This window comes from Equus quagga, chromosome 14 (genome assembly GCF_021613505.1).
Source record: "Equus quagga isolate Etosha38 chromosome 14, UCLA_HA_Equagga_1.0, whole genome shotgun sequence".
NCBI lineage: Eukaryota > Metazoa > Chordata > Mammalia > Perissodactyla > Equidae > Equus > Equus quagga.
In genome coordinates this window covers 88,794,287-88,819,826 of record NC_060280.1, presented here as the reverse complement: position 1 = coordinate 88,819,826, position 25,540 = coordinate 88,794,287, and the positions used below count along the sequence as shown (strand labels likewise).

Here is a 25,540-nt window from a genome sequence, read left to right as displayed (position 1 = left end):
ACAGCATAGGGTGACTGGAGCTTTTATTGCCCTTGGAGCCCCCTGCCCTGGGAATCCGCCTCTGTCACCGCAGGGTCCTGGCGCCCGGGGCCCAGCAGCAGCAGACGTGGCAGCTGGCTCAGTTGGTGGATGGCCTAGAGAGGGACACAGGGTGGGGAGGACGGCAGGTGTGAGGGCTTCGGACCCCGGAGAGAATCCCAAGACCCCCTCGCCACACGCAGCCAAGGCCTCTGGGGGGGGCAGGCAAGCCAGCGTGGTGGCACAGGGCACATGTGGCCAGACTGGCCTGGCCGAGGGGGAGGGGCAGAGGAGGGCAGGGGTCTTACTTGGCCCACTCCACGTTGAGGATGAGGTGGTCGTAGCCGAAGCCAGACACCCCGGCGATGGCACGCGCGGCGTCCTCACGGCGGTGGAAGCTGATGAAGGCGAAGCCCTGGGGAGGGGGTGGGGTCAGGGGCGCTCAGGGAACAGCCAGCACACAAGCCCCCTCCTCCGCCCCCACGGCTGCCAGCCCACCTTGGACTGGCCAGTGGTCTTGTCCTTCGCCAGGTAGATGCGGGAGATGGAGCCGAAGGGCCGGAAGAGCTCCTGCAGGTCAGTCTCACGAGTGTCCTCTGATAGATTGGTGACGCGGATGGTGGCATTGTCGTCGGCTGGAAGGGCAAAGAGAGGCGGCTGTGAGGGGCAGGCTGTGCCCGGGCCGTGCCCAGGGGATAATGACGGGGTGCCAGAGGCGTCCCCGCCACCTCACCTCTGCGGTTGGGCTGCATGGACTCCCCACGGCGGCTGGCCCCATCCCGCAGGCTCGGTGGCACGTACTTCCCTGTCTTGTTCTGGGTGGCTTGCACCGGCTCCAGCTCTGGGGACCAAAAGCACAGTCAGGCCAGGCACAGACAGCGGGACCCACCTGCCCCCGGATGCGTGGGCTCCAGCCCCCACCCAGCCCCAGTAGTCTGTCAAGCCACAGGCATCCGGCTGGTCCAAGAGCCGATGGCCACGATGACATAATTGTCACATCCAGGAAGCCAGCAGTGAAGGCTGAGTGAGCACCTATGGGGTAGACGCGGTCTGAGGCACCCACAGGGCTGAGAGCTGGAGTAACGCCCAGCCTCACAACACACAGGAACAGATGCGGGGACAGGGATGGTCCCCGGTCCCCCACGCACAAGCCATGGTGGAGAGCTGTCCAGACACAAACTCGCCATCAGCAAATCCCACTAAAGGACACGGACTACAGTCACACGTGTGAGTCTGCTCAGAGATGTGCACGCACACGCGCACACACACAGTGCAGCAGCTGCATCCACGGCAGACAGACACAGCACACTCAGGACAGTCACAGAGTCAGGAGGAGAGTCCCAGCCCACAAGTCGCACACACACAGGGTGGCCACCCCCAACCATAGGCAGTGTGGTTACACACACGGGCGTGCACACGAGCCAGCGGTTCTCGCAGACCCGAGGAGACAGGCTATGTCACCAGCAGCCACAGCAACCACCCAGCCCATCTCTCTCTCACACAGCACGACCGTGGCCACAGCCCTGACTCGAGGTGCTGAGTGGGAGATGACAGGTGTGATGCTGACCACCCCGTTCACAGACAGCAAGTGACAATGAAGGACTATCCCAAGGGTGCACAGTTCCTGCTACACACACACACACACACACACACACACACACACACAGCATGCCAACTGCATTCCCGGCCCGGGCACCTCCGGGCAGCTTCTCCTTCTCGCCCGTGGACAGGCCCAGCTGCTCGGCCAGCTCCTTCTGCATGGGCCCCAGCGTGTCCTTGTAGGGGCAGCGGGTGGTCCAGTGGTCGCCCTTGCAGATGCGGCAGGACACAATCTTCTGGCCCTTGAGCTTGTTCATCGGGTCCTCCTCCTCCTGGCAGTTCAGGTCCTGCTGGGGCAGGCGGGGGCAGCTCAGGGGGGCTGCCACACCCCTGCTGCCACCCTGGCCGCCAGCCCCGCCTTGTTGCCCCACCTACCTCTTTGCTGGTGATAAATGTCATGGACACATCATCGCTGACTGTGGTGGTGGCCACATTGGGCCCCGGTGGGTCAAACTCTGAGTTCCCGAACTTCTTCCAGTTCTGGGCTCAGGGCGGGATAATGGACAAGTCAGGGCAGGTGGGACCCCCCACTGGCAGCCCAGACCTACTATAGCCCCTTTCAGGATGCCTGGGCCTTCAACTGCCTCCTCCACCCTCCCCAAATGCCTCACTTAGTGGTGACGACGAGAATTCCTGTTTCCTGAGTGTGTGCGAGGCCCTGGCGGGGCCGTGTGGGGCAGCCCTCAGCCCCAAGTCCCAGATGAGAGGACCGAGGCTCAGGGGAAACGGTTCCACAGACAACAACTCCTGGGGGTGCCGTGCAGGCGGTGGACCAGCTCCCACTAGGGAGCGATGCTCAGGGGTGGACAGGGCTCCCCCACACTTCGAGGGGCCTTGAGCTAAACAACCTGAGCATCAGCTTCCTCCCCGACAAAAAGGGGACAACGCTCCCCGCCTCCCGGGCCTGCTATGAGGACTGAATGAGAACGCAGCAAATCAAAGCATTTGGGTCGGGCACAGAGAAAGTAGGCAAATAACGGGGCCAAAGGTATTTACTGCTGTCGCCTCTGCTGTGACCATCTTGGGGGAGGACTTGGCTCTATTCCTCCTGGCAGATAAGCCAAGAGGACTAAGAATGAACCCTGTCCACTCCTGTACCCCTGGACTGTTCAGGGCCCCCAGAGAGTACAAACACCCCTAGGCCCCAGTTATGCTCCAGCAAGACAGGTACGAACCCCACTTCTAAAAATAAAGGCATGAGCAAAAAGGAGTCCTGAGTCGGTCCTGGGGGAGCCCCAGGACAAGGGGAGCAGGGTCTCACCTTCCTCCTTGCAACAGCCTTCGAGGCCTTCCGGGTCTCAATTCGGAAGGTGCGGACGATCTGTGGAAGGGAGGGGAGAGGGTCCGGCTTCAAGGCTCCTGGGGCCAGGGGATCTTCCCCACCAACCCACCCAACACACATCTCCCACTCCTGGCCCGAGTGCCCCAAAGCACAAGGGCACCCGCCTCCTCCCCCAGCCTCACCTTGAACTTCTTGCCGTCCTCATCTATCTTGTACTCGGTCACTGTCTTGATGTTCCCGTTGATGACTTCCTTGGGAGGCGGCAGTGGAGCTGGGAGGGGGGAAGAGGGGAGGGGAACTGAGCCTTAGTGATGGGGACCAGGCAGGAATACGGCTGAGGGGAGAAGCAGCCCAGGATGGGGTGGAGGTTGCCCGCCGGTCACTCACCTCCTGGCAGGAGCTCAGGTTCCGGGCTGGTGTCCCCAGTAGCCAGAGGGATCCCCTTTAGAAGCTCGCTGGTGACACATTTGTCTGTGAGAAGGAGTGGGAGGAGGAGGGGTCAGCTGGAGGGGCGGAGCTGCCAAGCTGAAATGGGCGGACTCTGGGGAGGATGCTCACACTAGGAGCTGAGGAAGGCGGGAGCAAGGGCAGAGGGCTGGCCGGGAAGTGCCCGGGGACAGCCGGGGGGGGGAACACGGAGCTGGCTGTAGTAACCTCCAGCAATGGCAAAGATGGGGGGGTCCCTGGCACGAAGGCAGGCTGTGACAACTGCGTCCCCGGAGCAGGGGAGCAGCTGTGAGGACTCGGGCGGTGGCCCGGGAGGAAGAGGGACTGGCCAGGGAGCATCTGGAACGGGCGACAGGGTGGCCCGGAGGAGGACGGCGCGGGGCAAGGGCCGGCCGTGGGGGGACATGCGGGGTCGGATGGCGGTGCCGGGAGCAGGCGGCAGTGACCGGGCGGGGCGCTGGCTGAGAGGCCCCGGGGCCACCGGCGAACTCACCGTCCTCTCCCTCCTCCTCCACCTGGTCGGCCCAGCTGGGCTTCGAACTGCGGGGACAAGCGCGGCGGGGAGGGCGGGTCAGCGAGGCCCGGCTCCCTCGGCCTCGGGGCGCCCAGGCTCCGCCAGAACCCCCAGAGCCCCCAAACCGCCCCCCCGGGCCCCCTCCGCGACCCCCGACTCACTCAAAGTCTCCGGTCGGCATCGCAAACGCTCCTCCACGCAGCCCAAGCCTGGGCCAGAGACCGGAACTGAGGGGAGAACGAGACTTCCGGTGCCGCCGCCTAGAGCAGCCCGGCCGCGGCGCCCGCAGCGCCTCCTGCGAACGGAGGTGGAGGCGCCAGCCGTGAGCGCGGCTGGGCGGTGGTACCCACGTAGGACGCGGAGCAGAGGCGCATCCCAGGGCTTATTCCGTATACCTTTAAAAATATTTTTTTTAACTAATAATTACGATGAAGCTCACTTATTGAGCGCTTGCCGTATGCCAGGCCCTGTGAGGAGGAAATTTTCTTTTCCACTTTGCCGCTGAAGAAGCCAAGGCTAGTCTTCCTTGTCTGGGAAGAGCGTTCCTAATCGGATGATCAAGATGTCAGGTGCCCCCTCAACCGTTCTCCCTCCTTTTCTTAGTAACATTTTTGGCTCTCTGATTTTATCTTTTCCATTTCCTTGTTTGCTGTCCAGCTCTCCCTCTAGAACACTCCTTGTCGATGCAAGCCATATGGCTCCCAGGGAGCCAAAATTAATTCGGGGATGGGGGGCAAAAACCTTAAATCTTACAATAGCTTGTGGCTCTCCGAAGCCAACCCTACTAGACAAATGTTATTCCTAGGTATTTAATTTCTCTCGTTAAGTGTAATTAAGTTGAAATTAATTTAACTAATTGATTTAAATTAAATTTAAAGATAATTCCACTTTTCTCCTTAAGGGGGCAATAATGAAAAGAATAAGTCTAGAAACACTGCTCTCGAATGTCAGCTGCAGAAAGCAGATGTTCGCCTGTTTGTTGACCCCTGGGTCCCCAACACCCACGGGGTGTCTGTCTGTTGTAAGGTGCTCAATTAATGGGCATTTGGGGTTGGGTGGCAACAAGATCATGAGCCTTTTTAAACCAGACTTAAGAGCTTAGGCTCTTTATCCCGTAGGCTGTGGGATGTGGGTGAGGTCACCGACGTGAATTGAGTGGTGCCCCAGCATGATCAGATTTTCTTGTGAAAAAGATTATTCTAGAAGCCTGTAGAGATTTGAGTGGAAAGGAATAAATTAGCAGGACACCAGGAAGCAGGCTGTGGAAATGAGTGAAAGAGGGTGGTCTGGCAATAAAGATAAAAATAGTTTGTACAAAGGGCCAATAAACTTTAAAGCAAATTTACTCCAAGAAACGCAAAATTCAAACAACCTAGCAGATGCGCAAAACTTTAAAAATTGGATATTGCCCAACGGCAACAAAGATGTAGAGAAACAGACACATATTTTGTTAGTGCGTGAAACTATGCAAACTCTCTGGGTGGAGAATTGACAGCATCTCCTAAGACTTAAAATGCACATACGTATTTTCCTTTGAGCCAGCTAATAATTCAGGCTGTGAGAAAAACTTGTAAATGTATGCAAAGATGTGAGAATTAGATATCTGTGCAGTTCACGATAGCAAAAACTGGAAGCCCTATCTGCCCATCCATCCGGGCAGGTTAAATAGATTAAGGTAGGCTATGATATAATGATGCAACACTATGCAGTCTTTAAGGAAGCAGATCCATTTGTGCTTGTGTTAAAAAAATGTCCAGGGACCCGCCCCGTGGCAGAGTGGTTAAGTTTGCACGCTCCACTTCGGCAGCCCAGGGTTTTGGTGGTTCAGATTCTGGGTGCAGACATGACACCACTCATCAGGCCATGCTGAGGCGGCGTCCCACATGCCACAACTAGAAGGACCCACAACAAAGAATATACAACTGTGTACTGGGGGGCTTTGGGGAGAAGAAGAAAAAAAATCTCCAACTCCAGAACAATGAGAAATAAATGTCTGTTGCTTAAACTCCCCCCCAAAAAATCCCGAGAAGCAAGATGCAAAATGGCATATGTTATAGAAACCAACTTGTGTAAGTCTTTAACAGCACATAGATACGTAGATATATGCAAGTTATTCTTCTCTTTTTTTTTTTTTTAAAGATCGGCAACAATTGTTAGCTCTGGTGCCAATCTTTTTTTTTTTTCTCTGCTTTTTCTCCCTCAATCCCCCCAGTACATAGTTGTATATCTTAGTTGTGGGTCCTTCTAGTTGTGGCATGTGGGACGCTGCCTCAACGTGGCCTGATGAGTGGTGCCATGTCCACGCCCAGGATCCGAACCAGCGAAACCCTGGGCTGCCGAAGCAGAGCACACGAACTTAACCACTCAGCCACGGGGCCGGCCCCTGCAAACTATTTTCTGAAATGAAATATCAAACTGTTGCTAAAGGATGCTTTGAGAGGAAGGCATCAGGTGAGGAAAGCTTATTTTTGGACTCTTCTGCTGTATTTAGAAATTCTTACCATGTGTCTATGTCATTTTGGTTGAAATATAAATATAAAAAACTATATATAAAATTATTTACTTTAGAGACAGCCCTGATGGTCTAGCAGTTATTAAAGTTCTGTGCCCTCTGCTTCAGCAGCCCAGGTTCCCTTCCTGGTTGCAGAACCAAACCACCCATCTGTCAGTAGCCGTGCTGTGGCAGCAGCTCACAGAAAAGAACTAGAAGGACTTGCAACTAGGATATACAGCCATGCACTGGGGCTTTGGGGAGAAGAAAAGAAATTATTTACTTTATATATTAATATATAGGATGCATTTGTGTAATATATGTGAGATGTAACATGAGTGTATTTTAATCTATTTTGCATATCCACTAACTTGCATGCCCTCTTCTAGGACTGGCTGAAGGAAATACAAGTTTAACTGCATTAACTTGTCGTAAGGAAGTGTCCAGCACAGTCTGGCTTAAAGGACTGGAAAACTGAAAACAGCACAACCATCATGAGTGAGGGATGGTTTCTTTTTTGTGTGTGTGAGGAAGATTGGCCCTGAGCTACCATCTGTTGCCAATCTTCCTCTTTTTGCTTGAGGAAGACTGTTGCTGAGCCAACATCTGTGCCCATCTTCCTCTATTTTATATGGGACGTCACCTCAGCATGGCTTGATGAGTGGTTCTAGGTCTGCACCCAGGATCCGAACCTGCAAACCCCAGGCTGCCGAAGCGGAGCACGTGAACTCAACCACAACGCCACCGGACCAGCCCCTAAATGTTGCCTCTTCTGTACAAGCACCACCCTGGGAGAGAAACTGCATTTTTGTGGAGCCAAAGAACTGTCCAGAAGGATGTTAACCACTAAACATTCATGCTTCTGGGTGTTTCACTTTGGCCCCATCGTTACTTCCTTTCTGGTATTTTCTGTATGGAATGCTTTTTCTTAAACAGGGAGCACATATCATTTTTACAAAAAGTCAGGTACTTCCCGAGGAAAAATAAAAGGGGCCCCGAGGGAGCACAGGGCAGAGGGGGAAAACCTGAGTCCAAGGGCGGATGGAAAGAAAGGCCCTGGGCCCCTCCTCTTGTCCTTCTTTGCGACACAACATTCTCTCCACGTCCAGAATCTCCGCAGGACAGCAGTCAGGACGAGGGGCAAAGCCAGCCCTGGGCAGCGATGAGGCGGCACGAGGACACACGTGCGTGCTGTGCCGCCCATTGGAAATGCTGCAGCAGCTTGGGGAAGATTCTCTGATCTCACAACGTGGAACTCCACTTCTTGGGATTCTCCATAAGAAACGGAAACACATGTCCCCGAGGAGCCACGTGTCAGAATAGCATGGCAGCTTTGGTCACAATGGCTCCAAACTGGAAACAACTCAAATTCGTTTGCTGGGGCTGCCATAAGTAAGCACCACAGACCGAGGCTTACATGACAGACATTTGTTTTCTCCCCGTTCCAGAGGACGAAGAGTGAGATCAAGGTGTGAGTCGGGCTGTTCCTTCTGAGGCCTCTCTCCTTGGCTTGTTGATGGCTGTCTTCTCCCTGTGTCCTCACGTGGTCCTTGTAAGGACACGAGTCATAGTGGATTAGGGCCCACCCTGACGATATCGTTTTAACGCAATCAATTCTTTAAAGGCCCAATCTCCAAATACACTTATATTCTGGGGTCCTGCAGGGGGAGAGCTTCAACACGTGAATTTCACGGAGACACAATTCAGTCCATAACACAACACAAAAGTCCATCAACAGATGAATGGCTAACCAAAGAACCTGTGGTCCATCTCTACGATGGAGTACTATACAGCAATGAAGAGGAGCAAGTGACTGATACACCCAATGACAGGATGGATGTCACGGACACAAGAGAATAGACACCATATGATCCCGCTTGTGTGAAATTCTTGAACACACACATGCATAGTAACGGAAATGAGAACTGTGATGACCTCTCGGGGGAAGGGAGCCGTTTGGAAGGGGTGCTAGGCATCCTTCCAGAGTGATGGGAATTTCCTACGTCTTGCTCTGAGTGACTGATGACACAGGCAAATACACATGTCAAAACTAATCGAGCTGCACGTCTAAGATCTGGGCACTGTAATAAAATCTGGAGATGCAGAAAGCAAGGTTCAGAGTCGCTCCATCCTGATTCGCTGTTTTATTTCTCTCATTTCTCCCTCTTTAAAATCCCTCATTCGTGGAGTTGGCCCGCCTGCTTTGTCCTGCGCGGAGGGACGATGTTGGTCTGTCCCCTGCTACGTGCCCAGCCCCAGAACCGCGACTGGAACAGTCGGCATTCCACCCGCGGTTGTATGACGCCATCTACATGAGTTTTCGATTGCTAGCTGTGGATGGCTGCGGGCGAGTGGGGACAAAGCCGACAGGAACAGTACACATGTGCGTGATAATGGTCACTGTGGGCATGACAGGCTGTCAGAGGCTTCTTCATGACACAAGAGGTGGAAACAAGGGCTGGCCGTTATTTTGCTGGTTGTGGGATTCACTGTGCCGTCTCTGTGGCTGGGCTTTTCTTTAAGAACTGCCGACACGGCAGAGAGAGAAAAGCGGGTCGTAGTTAGGTGAATGCTATTCTGCATGGATCTAATATTTTTAAAGACGCTGAGAACACTAAGTTTATGGGCACGCAGCTGTGGCAACAGTTGACGGGCAAGGACAGGAAGGAAACATAGCAATGTTCTCGGAGTGCTTGTGTCTGGGAAGCGGCAGGCGGGGATCTGAGGGCGCTGGGAGGGGGTTTCAGCTGCGTTGTGAATGTTTCTCTCATTAAGCAACCTGCTGCCAGGGGACAGTATGGGGGGCCTCCCAAAACCAAATAGTCACCACTCGAGCCAGCGATTCCATTTCTGGGGATATACCCAAAGGAACTAAATCACGGACGCAACAGATATTTGTACCCCCGTGTTCAGAGCAGCATGACTCACAACAGGCAGGGGGTGGTCGCAACCCAAGTGCCCGTGGATGGATGGAGGGATGGATAAAATGCGGTCCATCCACACCATGGGATGGCATTCAGTCTTAAAAAACAAGGAACTTCCGACACGCGCTACGACATGGGTGAATGTGGAGGACATTCCGGTGAGTGAAAGAAGCCAGTCACACAAGGACAGAGACTGTCGGATTCCTCTTCCATGAGGTCCCTAGCGGAGTCACATTCAGACAGGAAGTAGAAGGAGGGGGCCGGCGGCGGGGAGCTGGTGTTCAACAGGGACAGAGTTTCAGTTCCGCAAGATGAAAAGAGTTCTGGAGACAGATGTGCAGTTGCGCAACAACGGGAACATACTTAATGCCCTTGAACTGTGCTTTTAAGGGTTAAGACAGTAAATTTGATGTTATGTATATTTTACCGCAATTTTTAAAACTAAAAAATTAAAAGGATGTACTAACACACGCAAACCTGAAGCCAATCAAAACTACCATGAGAGACTACTTCATACCCATTCGGATGATATTATTAAACAGAAAATACCAAGTGTTGGCACGGACGTGGAGAAACTGGAATCCTTGTGCATTGCTGGTGTGAATGTCAAACGGCGCAGCCGCTGGGGAAGAGTGTGACAGTTCCTCACAAGGTTGAACCGAGAATGACCACATGATCCAGTAATTCCACTCACTCCGAAAGCAGACGCTCACGAGAGTTGAAAGCGGGGACTCAAAGAGATTCTTGTACATCAGTGTTCATTCCAGCATGAGTCACAATGGCCGGAAGGTGGAAACAACCCAAATGTCCACTGATGGATGAATGGGTAAACCAAATGCTGTGTATTTGTACGATGGAATATTATTCAGCCTTTAAAAAGGAAGGAAATTCTGACACATGCCACAACATGGAGGAACCTGGAGGATATTATGCTGAGTGAAATAAGCCAGACACAAAAGGACAAGTATTCTATGATTCCACTCATATGAGGCGCCTAGAAAGGGCAAAAAGAGGACGAGAGGTCACCAGAGGCTGGGGGACAGGGGGAATGAGTTCTTGTTTAATGGGTAGAGGTTCTGTCTGGGATGATGAAAATGTTCTGGAAATAGTGGTGTTGGTTGTACAACAATAAACGTACCGAATGCCACTGAATTGTACACTTAAAAATAGATAAAATGGCTTAAAAGTCAAACCAAACCAAACCCAGCCATAATTCTTGGCTGAATGAATTAGACCATTAGGAGTTGCAAAATTCTCTCCATCTACTCATTCGCCTACATTTATAAACTGCTATTCTACTGGAAATGGCTTTCTTCTCATCAGCAGGCATGATCGGCTTCTCATGAAATACAGTCCCTGCTGGAAAGAGGAGAAAGGCTTGATTCACCCCCTTAATGATTTCAGTGTAGCGCTTAATAGTCCTCTAACAGTCATGAGGCTCTGAGCGTCAGTGGATTTTCCTTGACTAAATGTGTGTCAATCCACTACAATCGCTATTCTTGTCAACACTCCAATTCCGCCAGCTTTTCTTCCCAGGAAAAGGCTGAGCTTCACTCTGACGGAAGGAAGAATGTTTCCCGCCAGCCAGGGAGGCAGAAGCTGCCGAAGTTGTGCCAGCCTCCGCCTCGTCCAGGCGCAGCAGCTCCCCACTCTGGGCATGCCCGGAGGTGGGTGTTTGGCACGTGGACCCGACAGGCACTCACTCACTTGGGCCACCCCTGGAACTTCACCCTGGAGGGACAGCCCACCGCGCAGCTGAGACCGACAGCAGAAAACAGTTTCCACTTTTTACACCAAAGTGAACCCTCAAATTGCTCTTAGTAGCATATTGTACGACAAAGGGAACAGAATTGTACTGAAATGAAGACCTCAACTGGAACAGTATTGCAAAAATAAGGGAATTCAGTAAGTCAGCCAGGTTAGAAATACATCATCTACATGCAAAATCAATAAGCAGTACAAGTCAATAATCTTTCTGTAGGCAAAGGACCACTGTTTGGAAAGTAATATCCCATTTACATTAGTAATGAAAGGATTAAATATCTAGGAATCAAATTAAGAAATTTGCAATATCTATGGGTCAGCCCTGTGGCCTAGTGGTTAAGTTTGCACTCTGCTTCGACGTCCTGGGTTTGCAGGTTCACATCCCAGGAAACTACAGTACTCATTGGCAGCCACGCTGTGGTGGCATCCCACATACAAAATAGAGGAAGATTGGCATAGATGTTAGCTCAGGGAGAATCTTCCTCAGCAAAAAAAAAAAAAAAAAAAAAAGTAATATGTATATGAAAACTTTAAAGTGATATGTGGGACATAAAATATCTGAATAACCAGAAGGACTGCCCCTGTTCTTAGAAAGGTTTGTTGTTAAGATCAGTTTTCCCCAGAAGTCCGTAAATTTAATGCAATCACTATAGAAATACCCACCAGATTTTTAGAGGATGTGGCAATTCTGCAGTTTGGACCCAGCCGCTCAACTACTAGAAATGCATCGTAGATGTGCATTCACACACAGACAAATGTACGTACCACAACTGGATCAGCGGCCCGTTGATGGACAGTTGTTTCTAAACACAGAATGACAAATAGTAGAAGGAATGCCCTTATTTTAACCCGAGTCATAAAAAGTGACAAATTACTGAAACACGACAGCAACATGGATGAATCCAAAAACACAACGCTGAGTGGAAGGAGCCAGACGCAAGCCCACACTGACCCCAACAAGTGAGTCGCCTATGGGGATGCAACTGGGCCAGCGGCTGCCTCCTGGTGGGGCAAGGGACATGAGGCGACCTCTGGGGCGGTGGAAATGTTCTGCAGCTTGATAGGGATGTGGGTTACAGGGCTGGATTCATTTACCAAAATGCAAGCTGTACATTCAGGACTTGCGCATTTCATAGGGCAAAAAAAGGGAACCAGAGACATTCCTAGGAGGCACAGAGCAGTTTTAATGGATGCCACCATGTGTAGCAGAGAAAAGACAGACCACGCACTTGGCCTCAGGCACACGATGACTCTGGAGGACAAGGACTCAGTCATCTTTTTTTTTTTTTTTAAAGATTTTATTTTTTTCCTTTTTCTCCCCAAAGCCCCCCGGTACATAGTTGTATATTCTTCGTTGTGGGTTGTTCTAGTTGTGGCATGTGGGACACTGCCTCAGCGTGGTTTGATGAGCAGTGCCATGTCCGCGCCCAGGATTCGAACCAATGAAACACTGGGCCGCCTACAGCGGAGCGAGCGAACTTAACCACTCGGCCACGGGGCCAGCCCCAACGATTCAAGGATTCAGTCGTCTTTGTCAAGGTGCCTAGGAATGCAGACCTAGCGTTCTTCTCATTATATCCATGATATGCTTTCCAATGAGTTCTTAGCTTAAAAAACAAGCAGAAGCGGGCCAGCCCAGTGGTGCAGTGGTTAAGTGCGCACGTTCCGCTTCTTGGCGGCCTGGGGTTCACTGGTTCAGATCCCGGGGTGGACATGGCACTGCTTGGCAAAAGCCATGCTGTGGCAGGCATCCCACGTATAAAGTAGAGGAAGATGGGCATGGATGTTAGCTCAGGGCCAGTCTTCCTCAGCAAAAAAACCAGAGGATTGGCAATAGTTAGCTCAGCGCGAATCTTCCTCAAAAAAAAAAAAAGCACAACAAAAGAACAAGCAGGTCTATCTAAAAAATAAAATCTCTGATGGGGAAACTTGACCCTGTGCATTTGTTACCTGTTCAAAAAAGAAGCGTAGATGCCTGTTTTCAAAAGTGATCCACGTGTTAAAATAGATGTCATAGAAACACGGAAGGAAACCAGTTTATGATCCGGGGGTAGGGAGGCCTTTTAAAATAGGCTCTGAAAAACAAAAGCGGACAAATATAAACCTCACCCCTAAAAATAACATCTCTGCATGGCCAAGACACGCTGAGTCAAGATGCACATAACGCGAGAGTAAAGCTCTGACACTCCAACAGCTCCAGGGAGCACGCAGTCACGTGTGACCACGGAGGTGAGAATGTCCAGTGGCCACCGGACACTTGCAGGGGTCGAATCCATCCCCCAAATGCTAACAAGACTCACACTCTTCTGTTGACGAGGAACAGAGAGGCAGGCCATCGGGAGGTTTGCTCTGTCGGGGGGACAGTGGCAGAACCTCGGAGTCCCGGGAAGGTCAGCCACACGTTCTGAGGTGGACACATGAGGACACTTACGCTCCCCGATCCAGGGGACTCTCCAGAGAGTTCCCCGAAGGGCATGATGGAAGAGAAGGCACAAGGATGTTCGGTGTGGCGCTGTTTACAGCAGCAGGAAGAGGGAGACACCCACTTTCTTGTGAAGGAACCTAGTACACTTTGCATTTGAACATATTTAGCCCTTGAGTCTTACGACTGAGACCTCGGTGACTGCCCGAGTGGAAAGTCACAGTTGAAGTGCCACCAAGTGCGCCATTTACTTAAGTACTTGTAGAAGTGGTAAGGTGAGTGTTAGGCTCAAAGCACAGAAAGCCCATCTAACAGATTCTTAAGCAAATAAGGGGTGTCTGGGGGTGGCAGGCTGGGGCTCCGAGTGACTCCTCTCCTCCTGTTCTACCATCCACTGCACCGGGCTTCTGTCCTCATGGTCCCAAGATGGCTGCTGCAGTACCAGGCATCAGGCCCACTCCAGACCAAAGGGCTCCAAGGACCCGGGGAAGACCAACTAAGACGGTTCCTTTTAAAGGCTTTCCTGGGAGCCACACTAGCAAGTTCCACTCGCACCTCGTTAGCCAGAACTGAGTCACACGAGTTAACCTCCACCCTGAACACATACGTGGAGTGGTCTGTTTTCAGAGAACTGCCTCGGTGGGGTCCTTGGGCACCGAGGAGCCCGTTCTCATCCAGCCCCAGTGGAGAGGCAGCCTGGAGCCGCTCGCAAATCACGAGTTCCCACCCAAAGTGATTTATAGGAGAGATTTATTTGAAGAAATATTACAACATATAAAAACTACATAAATTCCACTCATACAGTGGTTGATTTGATATAATGCATAATAAAAAACTTTTAAAACCCAGAACGCACAAAGAACTGCACAGTTCCGTCACTACATCATTAGTTGATAAGCAAACCTCACAGAACGGCTTCGTGTCAGCCAAGGCCACAAACACCGTGTACGACACATGTGAACTGACAGATCGCGACATGTTAAAAATACAACATCAGTGCACGTTGGGGATCCCTGGTGCCAGCAACGAGGGCGACGGGAGGGCGGGACTAGTCCGCAGTGGTTTTCTCCTCCTTGACTCTAACTGAAGACGAATAAGAGGGAAAGTCATTGCTGGGAACATACACAGCGTCACACTCCACAACAGGCAGGGTCACAAAAACGCTGTCAGGACCCACAGTCCTGCGCTGCCTAACGACATTTCGGTCAACGACGGACCACATATCTGACGGTCCCCTAAGATTATGGCGGTCCCCTAAGATTAGTACCCTGTAGCCTAGGTGTGTAGCAGGTGATGCTGTCTTGGTCTGTCAGCACCCCTCTAAGATGTTTGCACAACGACGGAAACGTCTAATGACACATTTCTCAGAACACAGCCCTGTCACTAAGCGACTCGTGGTGGCACATTAAGGCCCAGGGTCAGCATTGACAGCCGCCCAGCTAAGAACGTGTGGCAGCTCTGAATGCCCGTTCAGGGAGACTGAGCACTGCTCACAGGTGTTCCCGAGAGGTTTCTAGACGCCCTGGTCAGTGCCTGAGGCAGGTCCAGGCAGGCCCACCCGGCAGGACACAAGCAAGTGCCTGAGACTCCACTGCACACCTGGTGTGAGCCGGGCTCCCATCCTACGCACTGACGTGTGCAAGTCGCTCAATCTCACAGCCACCCCAGGAGAGAAGTGAGGCCACCCGGGAGGCTGTGACTCACCCGCATCCCAGAGCCCAGAGTTGGAGCCCAGCCGCCCACCCCCGCCGTACCTGAGGCACTCTCTTGAGCTTTGGCCAACATACAACGCTTGATCTCCAAGCCGATGGCTTTGGCCAGGGGCGGCGGCACAGCGTTACCCACCTGCAGGAGGGAAGGAGGGCGGCGCCTGGTCTGGCATGTCTGGGATCAGCGCCAGCCTCGCTCAGGACAACGAGGGCATGGCGCCCCGGACTCATGCTCACACGGGCCCCAAGCTCTTCTCACCACAGCTCCCGGACCCTCTGGTCGGCCCGGCCTCCCACCCAAAACACTAACACGTCAAGAAGCACCCAGAGAGAAGGGGCCTTCAGACAAACTCAGGTCCAGAGAGGGAGCCACCAGGCTTCACTTCCGGGCATGGGACAGGGGAAACGGCACGGGAGGCGTTCGCTGTGACCCCAGGCACCCTGGGATGTAAGCCACGTGCGGGCATTACTTTGATGGAGATACACAAAGACACAGCCCACCTAACTCCCCAAGAACCAGTCAGGAACCATGGGTTCATTCGACCCTCGCAACAGAGAAGTGTCTGCTCCCGCAATGAAGCTCGATATGCTAGAACTTTCTTTTGGGCTCATCTGCCTCGGAGTGTAAAGGGCACCCAACGTGCCTAGTGACTCCACCTGCCCATGAAGGCTCTGGGCCCAGGGACGGGGTCCCTCCTGTCTGGCTGGCCCCTCCCGGAGCGCTGAGCCCCATCAGGCGACAAGCCCTGGGTGCTCAGTATCCCCTCGGAAGTGACCGTGTGTATGCGCTCCCCGCTGAACCACTGCCCACCTGGTCAGAGGCAGGGCACAGCCCCGTCAGCCTGGGGCCCCCTCAAGCACAGGAGAGGCGGCCAGTTGCAGCCCACTGACCTGCCGGTGCTTGTCCAGGATGTTGCCGAACAGCCGGTAGGTGTCGGGGAAGCCCTGGGAGCGGGCACACTCGCGCACACTCACCACACGGTGCTGCTCGGGGTGGAGCACGCGGCCCTGGGGGCGAGAGGCTCGGTGGGGAGGGGGAACAGGACGGGCCGCCTGCCACCGGGGGCAGGGAGGGCATCTGCGCCCTAGAAAATAAGCCCATCTCCACCGGCACCAAGGCGGCACGAGGCGAGCCGGAGACATGCAGTGCCGGCTGCTGAAAGGTCACCCCAGAGGTAAGCCCGCACCCCCGGCCCCTCCCAGGCCCGACCCCAGCCCTCAGACCCACCTGCTTGCCCATGGGCTCGGGGTTGGTGACAGTCGTGCTGAAGAAGCCGTCCCACTCGAGCCGTCCGTAGAGGCCAGCCCAGTGGTTGTGCCTGTTCCCAGTGTGGGGCAGGCACCAGGGGATGAGGGTGTTGAACTGTCTGGCCGCGGAGTCACAGGCCTTGCCCGCTGCAAGAGAGGGCAGCAGTGAGGCTGCAGCTGCGGGACGGAGGGACAGAGCCGCGCCAATCCCCGCTCCCCTGGGGCAAAGCTTTTGCCGCTTAACACTTTCTACAGCAGGGACCCCGGGCCTGGCCTGCCTGTGCGCTGGCCAGGTCCTCTGGGCGGGTGGGCACAGCCCCAGTATCTCCTGCTGGGAAGCCCCAGGCCTCAGCCCCTAAGGGGGCGGGGGCCTCAGGCCACAGCCGGGGCCCAGGCGGGCCCACCTTCCACGCAGGAGCAGACCCCGCGGAGGGCCCCGGTGCTGCTGCGGCCGTTCTTCCTGTCGTGGTAGGTGTAGCGCAGCTTCCTGGCCATGGTGCCGTCAGAGAGCCGCACCTCGATGTTGGGCAGGTCACGCCAGTCCGAGCCGGGGGCCAGAGGGATGTGCCGCATGCGGGCGGCCACCAACGCGCTCATGTCCTAAAAGAGCAGCAGGCCCCAGCTGCCACCTAGCTCAGGGGGCATCTGAGCACCGCAGTGGGCTGGGCACCAGCATTCCAGGCCCAGGGAACACCGGGGTGACCAGTAACCCCCAGGGGGCTTAAACCCCATGGGGGAGACACACAGTAATGCCGACCAGCAACTCGGGGATGGCACGTGTGCCATGAAGAGAACAGAGCAGGGCCATGGACGGGGACAGGGACAGCTGAGGACAAGCGTGAGCAGGGCTTTTCTGAGGAGGTGAAGCCTGCAGGATGAGGAGGAACCGGCTGCAGAGAGAGCTGGGGCGCGTGGAGGGCCAGCTCTGGTGTATTGGAGAGAACACAGAGAACAGGAGTGGCGAGGGCCGAGGTCACTCGGGGCGTAGTGGCCAGACACGCCATCCCAGGACTGTTCTAGGAGACCGGAAGCTCTGATTGTCACTATACATGATGGCGTGTTGCTGTGGGGGCCACAGGCGGTGGGAGCAGGAAGAGAAGCAGGAGGCGGGGAGGCAGCAAGGCTGGGAGCCAGGCAGGATGACGGTGGTTTAGCTTAGGGGCCAAGGGCGGAGGAGAAGCTGGAACGGGGCTGGGACCAGATTGCGCTCCCACCCCAAACCCTGGCTGGGTTGCGACCACCAGTCCGTTCCTGTGAGGCGACGAGTCCAGCCAGGCCGGTGGTGGAAGGGGCCCCAGCCTGCTGGGGCACCGTTACCTTACAGATGTGATCCCTGAGGATGGGCTGGTACTGTGAGCCGCGGAGCTGCCTCTGGAACCAGGACTGGGGCTCCCCGTTGTAGGAGATCTCCAGCGCCGACGCCCCGTTCCGGACCTCGGGGAGGTCGGACATGGTATCCCGCACCGTGATGGTTCGGAACGGACCTGAGCTCAACCTGCGCCAGAGCACAGCAGACAGTCGGCACCCCTGGGAGCCAGACCGCTGCTGTCCCCGTGTCACAGCTGCCACGGCCTGACTCCCAGCACTGCCTTCTCGAGAGAGGACACACAGCTCGAGGGCAAAGGGCCACCCGCCGTCACACGGGGACTATTCTTGTCAGACTCCGTCTACAAAGAGCACAGGCTGGAGTAGGGGCTCTCCCTGTGACTGCAGCCGGGCGTCCAGCCGCTGCTTTGCATGCAGGGCTCACAACTCAAGAACAGAGGGCACAGTGCTTACATGGCGGGCTGGATGCTGTGCCATCCAAGGCTTGCTCCTCGGCTCAGGCCTCCTGACAGACCGGAGAACAGACCTCCGGGGTAGCGCATGGGAGCAGGGCTGACAGGGCCCCTACCTGGTTATGTTGCTGACAAACTTCCTGTCGTCCACCACGACACTCAACTGGCAGGCCCGCGGCGCGAACACGTGCAGAGGCTCTGGGAACAGGGGCAGCTTCTCCCCGGGGGCCGCAGCCAGGATGATGGCACGCCTCCGCGTCTGTGCCACACCGTACTGTCCAGCCTGCACGTGGGAGGGCCACACACACGAGGTCAGTGGGCACCTCTGACCAGCCGGACCAAGCTCCTGGGTCAGCAGCACCTGCTTCCTGGGGTGGCAGGCTGGTGCGAAGCTCACCTGGAGAGCCCCCTGGGTACCCCAGCAGGGTCCCTCCTCACCAGAGGAAGCGGCCCCAGATCAGGAACAAAAGACGCCCCGTGGTGGCCACCAGAGAGGATGGGAGCAACCCCGTGGAGACTCCTCCAGCTTGGCGGAGAGCACTGCGAGGGCCCCATGGTCTCGGCACTTGGGGAACAGAGCACCAGGAGCCGCCACTTTCCCCTCCATCTGGGTACCCATTTCATTTTTCTGTTGTGCCAACAGTTACTGAACAGGTATGTCCAGAGTGGCTGCTTTCCAGATAAAGCCTTCTCCTCTGATCACCCCAGATCCTGGTCCCTGTAAGCACAACCACTGAAGCCACCTCAAGTGGGACCCTCCACCTCCTCCAGGGAGTTCCACACAGGTACGCCCACCCAGAGGATGAACTTATTTTTTAGCCTAAGTAACAGTTTGGTCTATGCATCGTTCCGCCCACCCTGCCTCACCCACCCCTCCGTGGAGATCCAACCGCCACCTAGAACCCCCCAGTTGGCAGCACCATTCCCCATTGAAAAAACACGCTGGAGATGAGGCAGCCAAGAGCCCCCTGCATGCGGCCCCTCCTTGGGCAGAGGAGGACGCAGCTCCCAGGGAGACACTGAGGCGGTCCCAGCCCTAAGCCTCTCGGATCTAAATGCCAGGAGCTGCAGTGGTGGGGCAGGCACAGCGCCACCTCCCCCTTCCTTGACCCTGCAGGTCCCACACTCAAGGCCTGCCCCTTTCTTTTTTTTCCACCTTTTTTTGTTGCGAGGAAGATTGTCACCGAGCTATCATCTATACCAATCTCTTTCTACTTTATGTGGGAGGCTGCCACAGCGTGTCTTGATGAGCGGTGCTAAGTCCACACCTGGGATCCAAACCTGGGAACCCTGGGCCACCAAAGCGGAACATGCGAACTTAACAGCTCCATCACCGGGAGGCCCCTGAAAGCCTGTCCCTTTCTACCCTATTTTTGGTGAGGGACAGTCCGCAGTCCAGGGACCGCCGAGCCCCCTCCCGGCCGCGTCCGCCTGGCCCCGGCCCCGCCCCGGGAGGGCCCACCTGCAACACGCCGAAGGTGCACTGGTAGCCCATGCGGACGAGGCAGCGCAGCGTGAGCTTCAGCACCATGGAGCGCTTGAAGGAGACGAAGTTCCTGACGTTCTCCAGCAGGAAGTACCGCGGCCGGTAGTAGTCACAGTAGCTGCGGGAGGCGGGAGACCACGAGTCACCCCCAGACACGGACAGGAGGGAGAGCCCTCTACTCTACTAGAAGCTTCTCCCCAAGGTCCGCCCTCTGGCTGTGGACGCTGCAGCTCCCGGCTCTCAAAGTGTCCCCAGAGGACAGCGAGCCGGGGATGTGCCGACGGCACGGCCTTCAGCAGTGGGGAAGCCACGTGGTTATTGCTCCCCGGGCACAGCCAGCAGCGTGGCCCCAGGCTGGCTGTCCGGTCACCCTCGGGCAGCCCTGAACACAGAGGGGCTTCTGCGGCCCTTACCTGAGGAAGGAGACCACCAGGGAGTTCTTGAACTTGGAGTAGGTCCGAGAGTTGAAGCGGTTCATGCCGCTGAAGCCTTGGCAGGGCGGCCCGCCACACAGCATTTCCACGTCCCCCTTTTGAGGCAGCTTCTGACCGCGCGAGTTGGTCACCTCCCCGGCCATGACCAGCTTCAGCAGGACGTTGCAGTCCTCCGTGAACACCGTGGACCCAGGATTGTTCAGCCGGAACGCTTGGGCGGCGGGGTCCCACATCTCGATGGCCCACAGCGTTTCAGAGATGCCTGCAGGACACGAGGACAGAGATGCGCTTTGAACCCCCTTGAATGAGACTCGAGTCAGAACCCTGACCACAGCCAGAGAGGCCTTCCGGGCAGCAGCCGCCTGGTCCGGTTTGCCTAGTGGCGCAGAGACCTAGCGCTCACCTGCTTGGTGGAACCCCTCCGACAGCCCCCCACAGCCGGAAAACACGTCCAGGGTCCGCAGCTTCGGCAGTTTGATTTCTGCCTTGGGTTCACTCGGCTCACACACCTGGGACTTCGCCTTGCCCTTGCCTGGAGGAGAAGGCCACAGACAGAATGGAGTCAGTCCTAATCACGCTCCTTAAACACCTTGTGGACGCAGACGGCCTCGCCGGGTAGGGAGGAGGCCAGCGTGCTCACGGGAAGTGGTTCCCGCGACGCCGCAGAGGCCCTGGGAGGCGCACGTACCTTTGCCCTTCCCTTTCCCTTTGTTCCCAGGGCTCCGGGCGTGGTTGGGGGGATCTTCGAAGCTCTTGCTCTTGGCATTATAGGCCTGGAAAGGAAAGACCCACAGGAGTTTGACAGAGAAACGCACTGGTCGCCCCTCTAACACAGAGCAGTCAAGAAGTTAATCAGATGAAGATCTGCTTAATTTCTCCCTGAAGAGGGCCATTGGCAGTTAGCCACCAAGAGTCCTGGGATTTTATTACAGTGAAAACGAAACAACTCCATTAATATAAATACTTCACATGGCTGACACCAAAATTTCCGCTGTTCTAAGAACCTGGACTGCTCACTCTAGAAACAGGCAAAGGTGTTACGGCAAGAGCCTGCTGTCGGATGAGGGTACCCACGCCAGAGCCTGTGGAACACAGGCCAGGGAGCAGCTAAGATGGCACACCACAGAGAGGCCACCGTCCAGACCAGGTAAAAGCAATCAGCTTAATCAACAGACTCCTGGACCCTCTCTTGGCCAGCTGCCTGGGTCTGTGGCCCTGAGCACAGACGCCAGGCGGAAGGACTGAGAGCACCTGTCTGACTCACTCCGGGCCACCGATCAGGCTAGCGGGGGCCGCCTCACTGTCTTCACATAGACTCTCAAACGTTCCCTTTTCTATTGTACTTTAAAAGCCAGAAGCGTTCCAGAACCTCAAATGTCTTCACTGCGTCCTCTGGGTCCTGCTCTCTAGGGGCTGTGAGTCTCACCCGCATCCCCCCCCCCGCCGAGGCGCGCAGCCCACCTCAAGGAAGTAGAAGCGGTCGGGGCCGCCGGCCGAGAAGGCCTGCAGGCACTCGGGCAGGTCCTCGCCGTACTCCACGGTGCAGCGGCCCTGCACGGCCTTGAAGTCCACCACGGCCTCCTCGTCGCTCCAGTAAAGCAGGTTGATGTCCGCGTGGTAGGTCGCCGGCGTGGACTTGTGCGTGTTCTCCGGCCTGCGAGCACAAGTCTTTAAGACTTCTCTCTCGCTGTGCGCTGACAACGCGAATTAAGGGGCGCACATTCCCAGGGTGCTCGGAAGATCAAGGGGTAATGACCACGGCCCCCCGGTCAGGTCGGCATGACCACTATCCCCCTTAGTTGACAGTGAACGCTACCAACCAAGTAGGGTTCTTTGCAACAAACTCAGTGAATGGTTTGCTTGCTCTCTGGGCCCATGATGGCAGCTAGTAAAATGGGCCCGCTGTCAAGAACACCAAAGAAGCAGGTGGGGGGCCGACCCCGTGGCCAAGTGGTCAAGTTTGCGCACTCCACTTTGGTGGCCCAGGGTTTCGCCGGTTCAGATCCTAGGTGTGGACATGGCACCACTCATCAGGCCACAGTGAGGCGGCGTCCACACAGCTCAACTAGAAGGACCCACAACTAAAACATACAACTATGTACTGGGGGGATTTGGAGAGAAAAAGCAGGAGAAAACAAACAAAAAAGATTGGCAACAGATGTTAGCTCAGGTGCCAATCTTAAAAAAAAAAAAAAAAGAAGGGGGAGGGAGAGGGGAGGGCAGAACTCGAGGTTCCCTAAGGGCCTCAGGCAGAGCCCACAACCTTCCACCCCTGCCTTTGGCACATCCTGGCCTTCTGCTTGAGGATTTCTTTTGGAGAGAGAACTCTGCAGCTTTAAAATAAAGGCCTAAAAGCAAGGCCACAAAACATATCCACAGTCACCGTTAGCGCCCAGCAGGTAATCAGGAACACCTGGAAACCAGCCCGTCTACCTCTCAGAAAACCACTGTGTGCGCCGCGTTACAACCCCGCTCCAGGCAGAGCCTTCTAGAAGAGTCTGCCGCCTCCGGGCAGAGCGCAGGCCCTCACTGACCTGTAGAACTTGTTGAGTCTGATCTTGATGTCTGTCTCGTTGGGCCTGCCGTTGCTCTTCTTGACGCAGAAGATCTCTTTGATGCGGCCGATTCGGTACGGCTCGGGGGCATCCAGGTTGCTGCCCTTGATGTAATCGGAGTATTTCCGGTAGTGTTCCGGGTACAGATCCTCATCCACAGGCTCCTTCCGTGGGCGCTTCACGGGGCTGGAGAGCTTGATGCTGGAGAGGAGCGAGCACCCGCATAACTGAGCGTTATTAACCCTTCAAAGGAACTGAGTGAGCGCGGCTGACGGGGAACAAGAACCACTGACATTCACACGCCTGATATAAACCACCGCGGCTAAGGCCCCTCAAAAGACTTCGAGAAAGATGGATTCCCCACGCTGGGGAAGGAGCGTTCTCTACCTGTGCCCTGCTGGCTGTCGCGGCTGCCAGCGCTGTTCCCATACCCCAGCTCCCTACTCCCGGCCACGTGGCAGGACCGCACTTCCTGGCACGGGACTTGTTCCGCTCAGTGTGAGCAGACGAGATGCACGAGCTCTCCCAGGCAGGAGCACTGAAGGGCCAGGAGCCACCACCGTGCGTCCCCTTGGCTCAGGCTGGCGGCTCCTCCAGGCCAGGTCCCCGAGCAATGCGACAGGCCGAGCCCCCCACTGACACATGATGGACACAGTGCAGAAGTAAACGCTGGTGGTTTGGGGCTTGTTGCCATGGCACAACCTATGCTCTCCTGACGAGGCTGACCCAGAGGTGACAGTGGACATGCAGGGGGAGCAGATGGCGGTCTGGGCAAGCCAAATTTGGCCCGACTACTGAGGTAAAGCAGGTCATCGGAACTGCCTGCCAAGACTGAGGGAGGCGGCCACCGTGGGTGCCCTGGGCCTCTGAGCATCTCTGTAGATGCTTCCGCTGTGCCAGGAGCAGCTGGCACACAGCGCCACAGCGAGTCCTCCCCTTCAGCACCAAGGACAACTGGTGCTACTAGAGGTGACATGCCCTGACTGGGCGAGGCCAGAAGGACGCCTGCCCGCTGTGTTTTGTAATTCACAGTAAGTAAACTGAGGCTGGGGACTGGCCTCCAATCGGGACTGTAGGAAAATGGATCTGCAAGTCGGGAAACTGGGATGTCCAGGAAATGTGGGTTTTCATTCTAACCAGGCCCTAGTTCTGAGAATGAACAAAGAATGGATCAAGTGTGGAACAGACCTGTGGCTCTGATTTTTCCCTGAAGAGCCTCAAGCCTGTGACACGCAAAGAAGTTGCTTGATACTTCACATGGGAATGGGATGGGAACCACAACTCGCACCATTCAGTCTTTACTCTAAGCCAGACACTGTGCTAAGCACTAAACTCATTTGATCTTAGCACCTGGCAGGCAAGATGCTCCTGTCCGCATCTGACAGACATGCATAGAGGTCGTGCTCTCTGCCCCGGAGCCTCATGGCTGGTCACAGGCCTGCCACTGTCCCTGGCACTCTCTTAACCAGCGGGCTCTCCTGTCTGACTTCTTTCACAGAAGTCACGTGACGCTTTCCCTTACAGCCTCATTCGGCCACAGAATCGCCTTCACCCGACAGTGGACAGACAGACCCTGCCTGACCGCCAGATGCTAAAGTGACAGCTCAGGCAACGGCTGGTACTGGGGGTGCAGGGTGCAGGAGGTCACAAAGGTGACCCCGTCCTGGCCCAGCACTCCTGGCCCTGACCTGGGCAGAGGGGACACTCACTTGAACGTGAAGGCCTCGGGGAGGAGGTACACACCGTCGCCCACCCGATACTGGACGCCATCTTTGGTGGCCGAGCTATAGAGGACCCGGCCGTCCAGGTCCTCGAGCTGCTCCAGGACCCTGGGGATCTCCTTCTGCCTCATTTCAGCCAGGCGCGCACAGCTCGCACAGAACCTGAAGGAGCGAAGGACAGAGACAGGAGCCTGAGGTGGCTGGTAGGGACGGTGGCAGTAGCCGCTGGCTTAATCCAGAAACGCCAGTGACCAGGAGAAGATACGCGTAGATGCTGGAAGGAACGGGCCATCCTGTACTTCAGGTTCACGCTTGGAGAGCGCATATTTGGGACCAGAGCCCAGAGACGGTATGCACCACGGGAAAATGACAAGCCAACCCCACTTTTGAGTATGTGATATGAAAACGCTAAGACGTCCACACACTGTCTAGGATATGGTGAAGAAGACACCGCGAGCAAGAACGCACAGAGTGGCTCGGTGAGGAGCTCAAAGGGTCAGAGGCCCAGGCTATTAACTCTATGAAGGCTGACGTTCACCATCATTCCTGACTAATAGGCCCTTAAAGGAGAGCGCGAGGCTGCCTTTGACACGGAGATCAGGTCCAAAGCCAGCCCCAGGCTGAGTGGAGAAACAGCAAGAGCAGCCATGCGAGTGCCCCCAGCGTCCACCCCGCCAGCCTCACGCTGTGGGTGCTACCACGCTCTGGAGGCATCGGCGCCACCTTAGTCAGGACAAGGGCGGTACAAGGGTTAGAAAGGAAGGCACGGGGTGCTAAGCATTACAAACAAAAAACAAAAAAAAAACCAATCAGGCCTCCCTAGAAGCTGTCACCCACCAGTTAGGATGAGAGGGAATCAAAAGATCACACTTATGAGAGAAAATACCCAAGAAATGAAAGCAAATGCGCCAAGGTCTGTGGCACTAATGCTGAGGAACAGCAAAAAGGCTTAAGATGGCAAGACGCCTGCTTGTGGACATGAGCCTTCAAAGGCAGCTCACGCCGAGGCTGTCCATCCACTTACAGTGACTGCAGCAAGCCAGGCAGGTCGTTGGTCAGCGAGGAAAACGATCAGAGGGCGCGGGGGGACCAAGCCAGCAGGGGGGAGCTGGTGAGGAGCCAGAGTGATTCACACAGAAGTATGGCGC

General features: G+C 55.4%; 2 protein-coding genes across 3 annotated transcripts in view; both read right to left on the bottom strand.

The window, feature by feature from the left end:
• Nucleotides 1-6: 6 nt before the first annotated feature.
• EIF3G (eukaryotic translation initiation factor 3 subunit G) lies at nucleotides 7-4,097 on the bottom strand. The gene is made up of 11 exons (XM_046637722.1): nucleotides 4,022-4,097; nucleotides 3,840-3,886; nucleotides 3,287-3,370; nucleotides 3,082-3,170; nucleotides 2,879-2,938; nucleotides 1,993-2,097; nucleotides 1,715-1,904; nucleotides 752-859; nucleotides 517-653; nucleotides 327-433; nucleotides 7-134 (listed from the first exon to the last, which is right to left on the bottom strand). Exons 1-11 carry the CDS (start codon nucleotides 4,039-4,041, stop codon nucleotides 119-121), a joined length of 963 nt encoding a protein of 320 aa, XP_046493678.1. The 5' UTR covers nucleotides 4,042-4,097; the 3' UTR covers nucleotides 7-118.
• A 10,097-nt stretch (nucleotides 4,098-14,194) lies between these two features.
• Nucleotides 14,195-25,540, bottom strand: part of DNMT1 (DNA methyltransferase 1) — a 40,991-nt gene continuing 29,645 nt past the window's right edge. For both annotated transcript variants that reach the window (XM_046685947.1, XM_046685948.1), the window contains 14 exons: nucleotides 24,381-24,554; nucleotides 22,651-22,872; nucleotides 21,578-21,770; nucleotides 20,805-20,889; nucleotides 20,520-20,648; nucleotides 20,096-20,378; nucleotides 19,659-19,800; nucleotides 18,313-18,479; nucleotides 17,736-17,913; nucleotides 16,823-17,018; nucleotides 16,399-16,565; nucleotides 16,062-16,178; nucleotides 15,216-15,306; nucleotides 14,195-14,544 (listed from right to left, as the gene is read on the bottom strand). In XM_046685947.1, coding sequence (XP_046541903.1) covers nucleotides 14,510-14,544; nucleotides 15,216-15,306; nucleotides 16,062-16,178; nucleotides 16,399-16,565; nucleotides 16,823-17,018; nucleotides 17,736-17,913; nucleotides 18,313-18,479; nucleotides 19,659-19,800; nucleotides 20,096-20,378; nucleotides 20,520-20,648; nucleotides 20,805-20,889; nucleotides 21,578-21,770; nucleotides 22,651-22,872; nucleotides 24,381-24,554 — 2,179 coding nt within the window. In that variant the 3' untranslated portion in view covers nucleotides 14,195-14,509. The remainder of the gene's footprint in view (nucleotides 14,545-15,215; nucleotides 15,307-16,061; nucleotides 16,179-16,398; nucleotides 16,566-16,822; nucleotides 17,019-17,735; nucleotides 17,914-18,312; nucleotides 18,480-19,658; nucleotides 19,801-20,095; nucleotides 20,379-20,519; nucleotides 20,649-20,804; nucleotides 20,890-21,577; nucleotides 21,771-22,650; nucleotides 22,873-24,380; nucleotides 24,555-25,540) is intronic.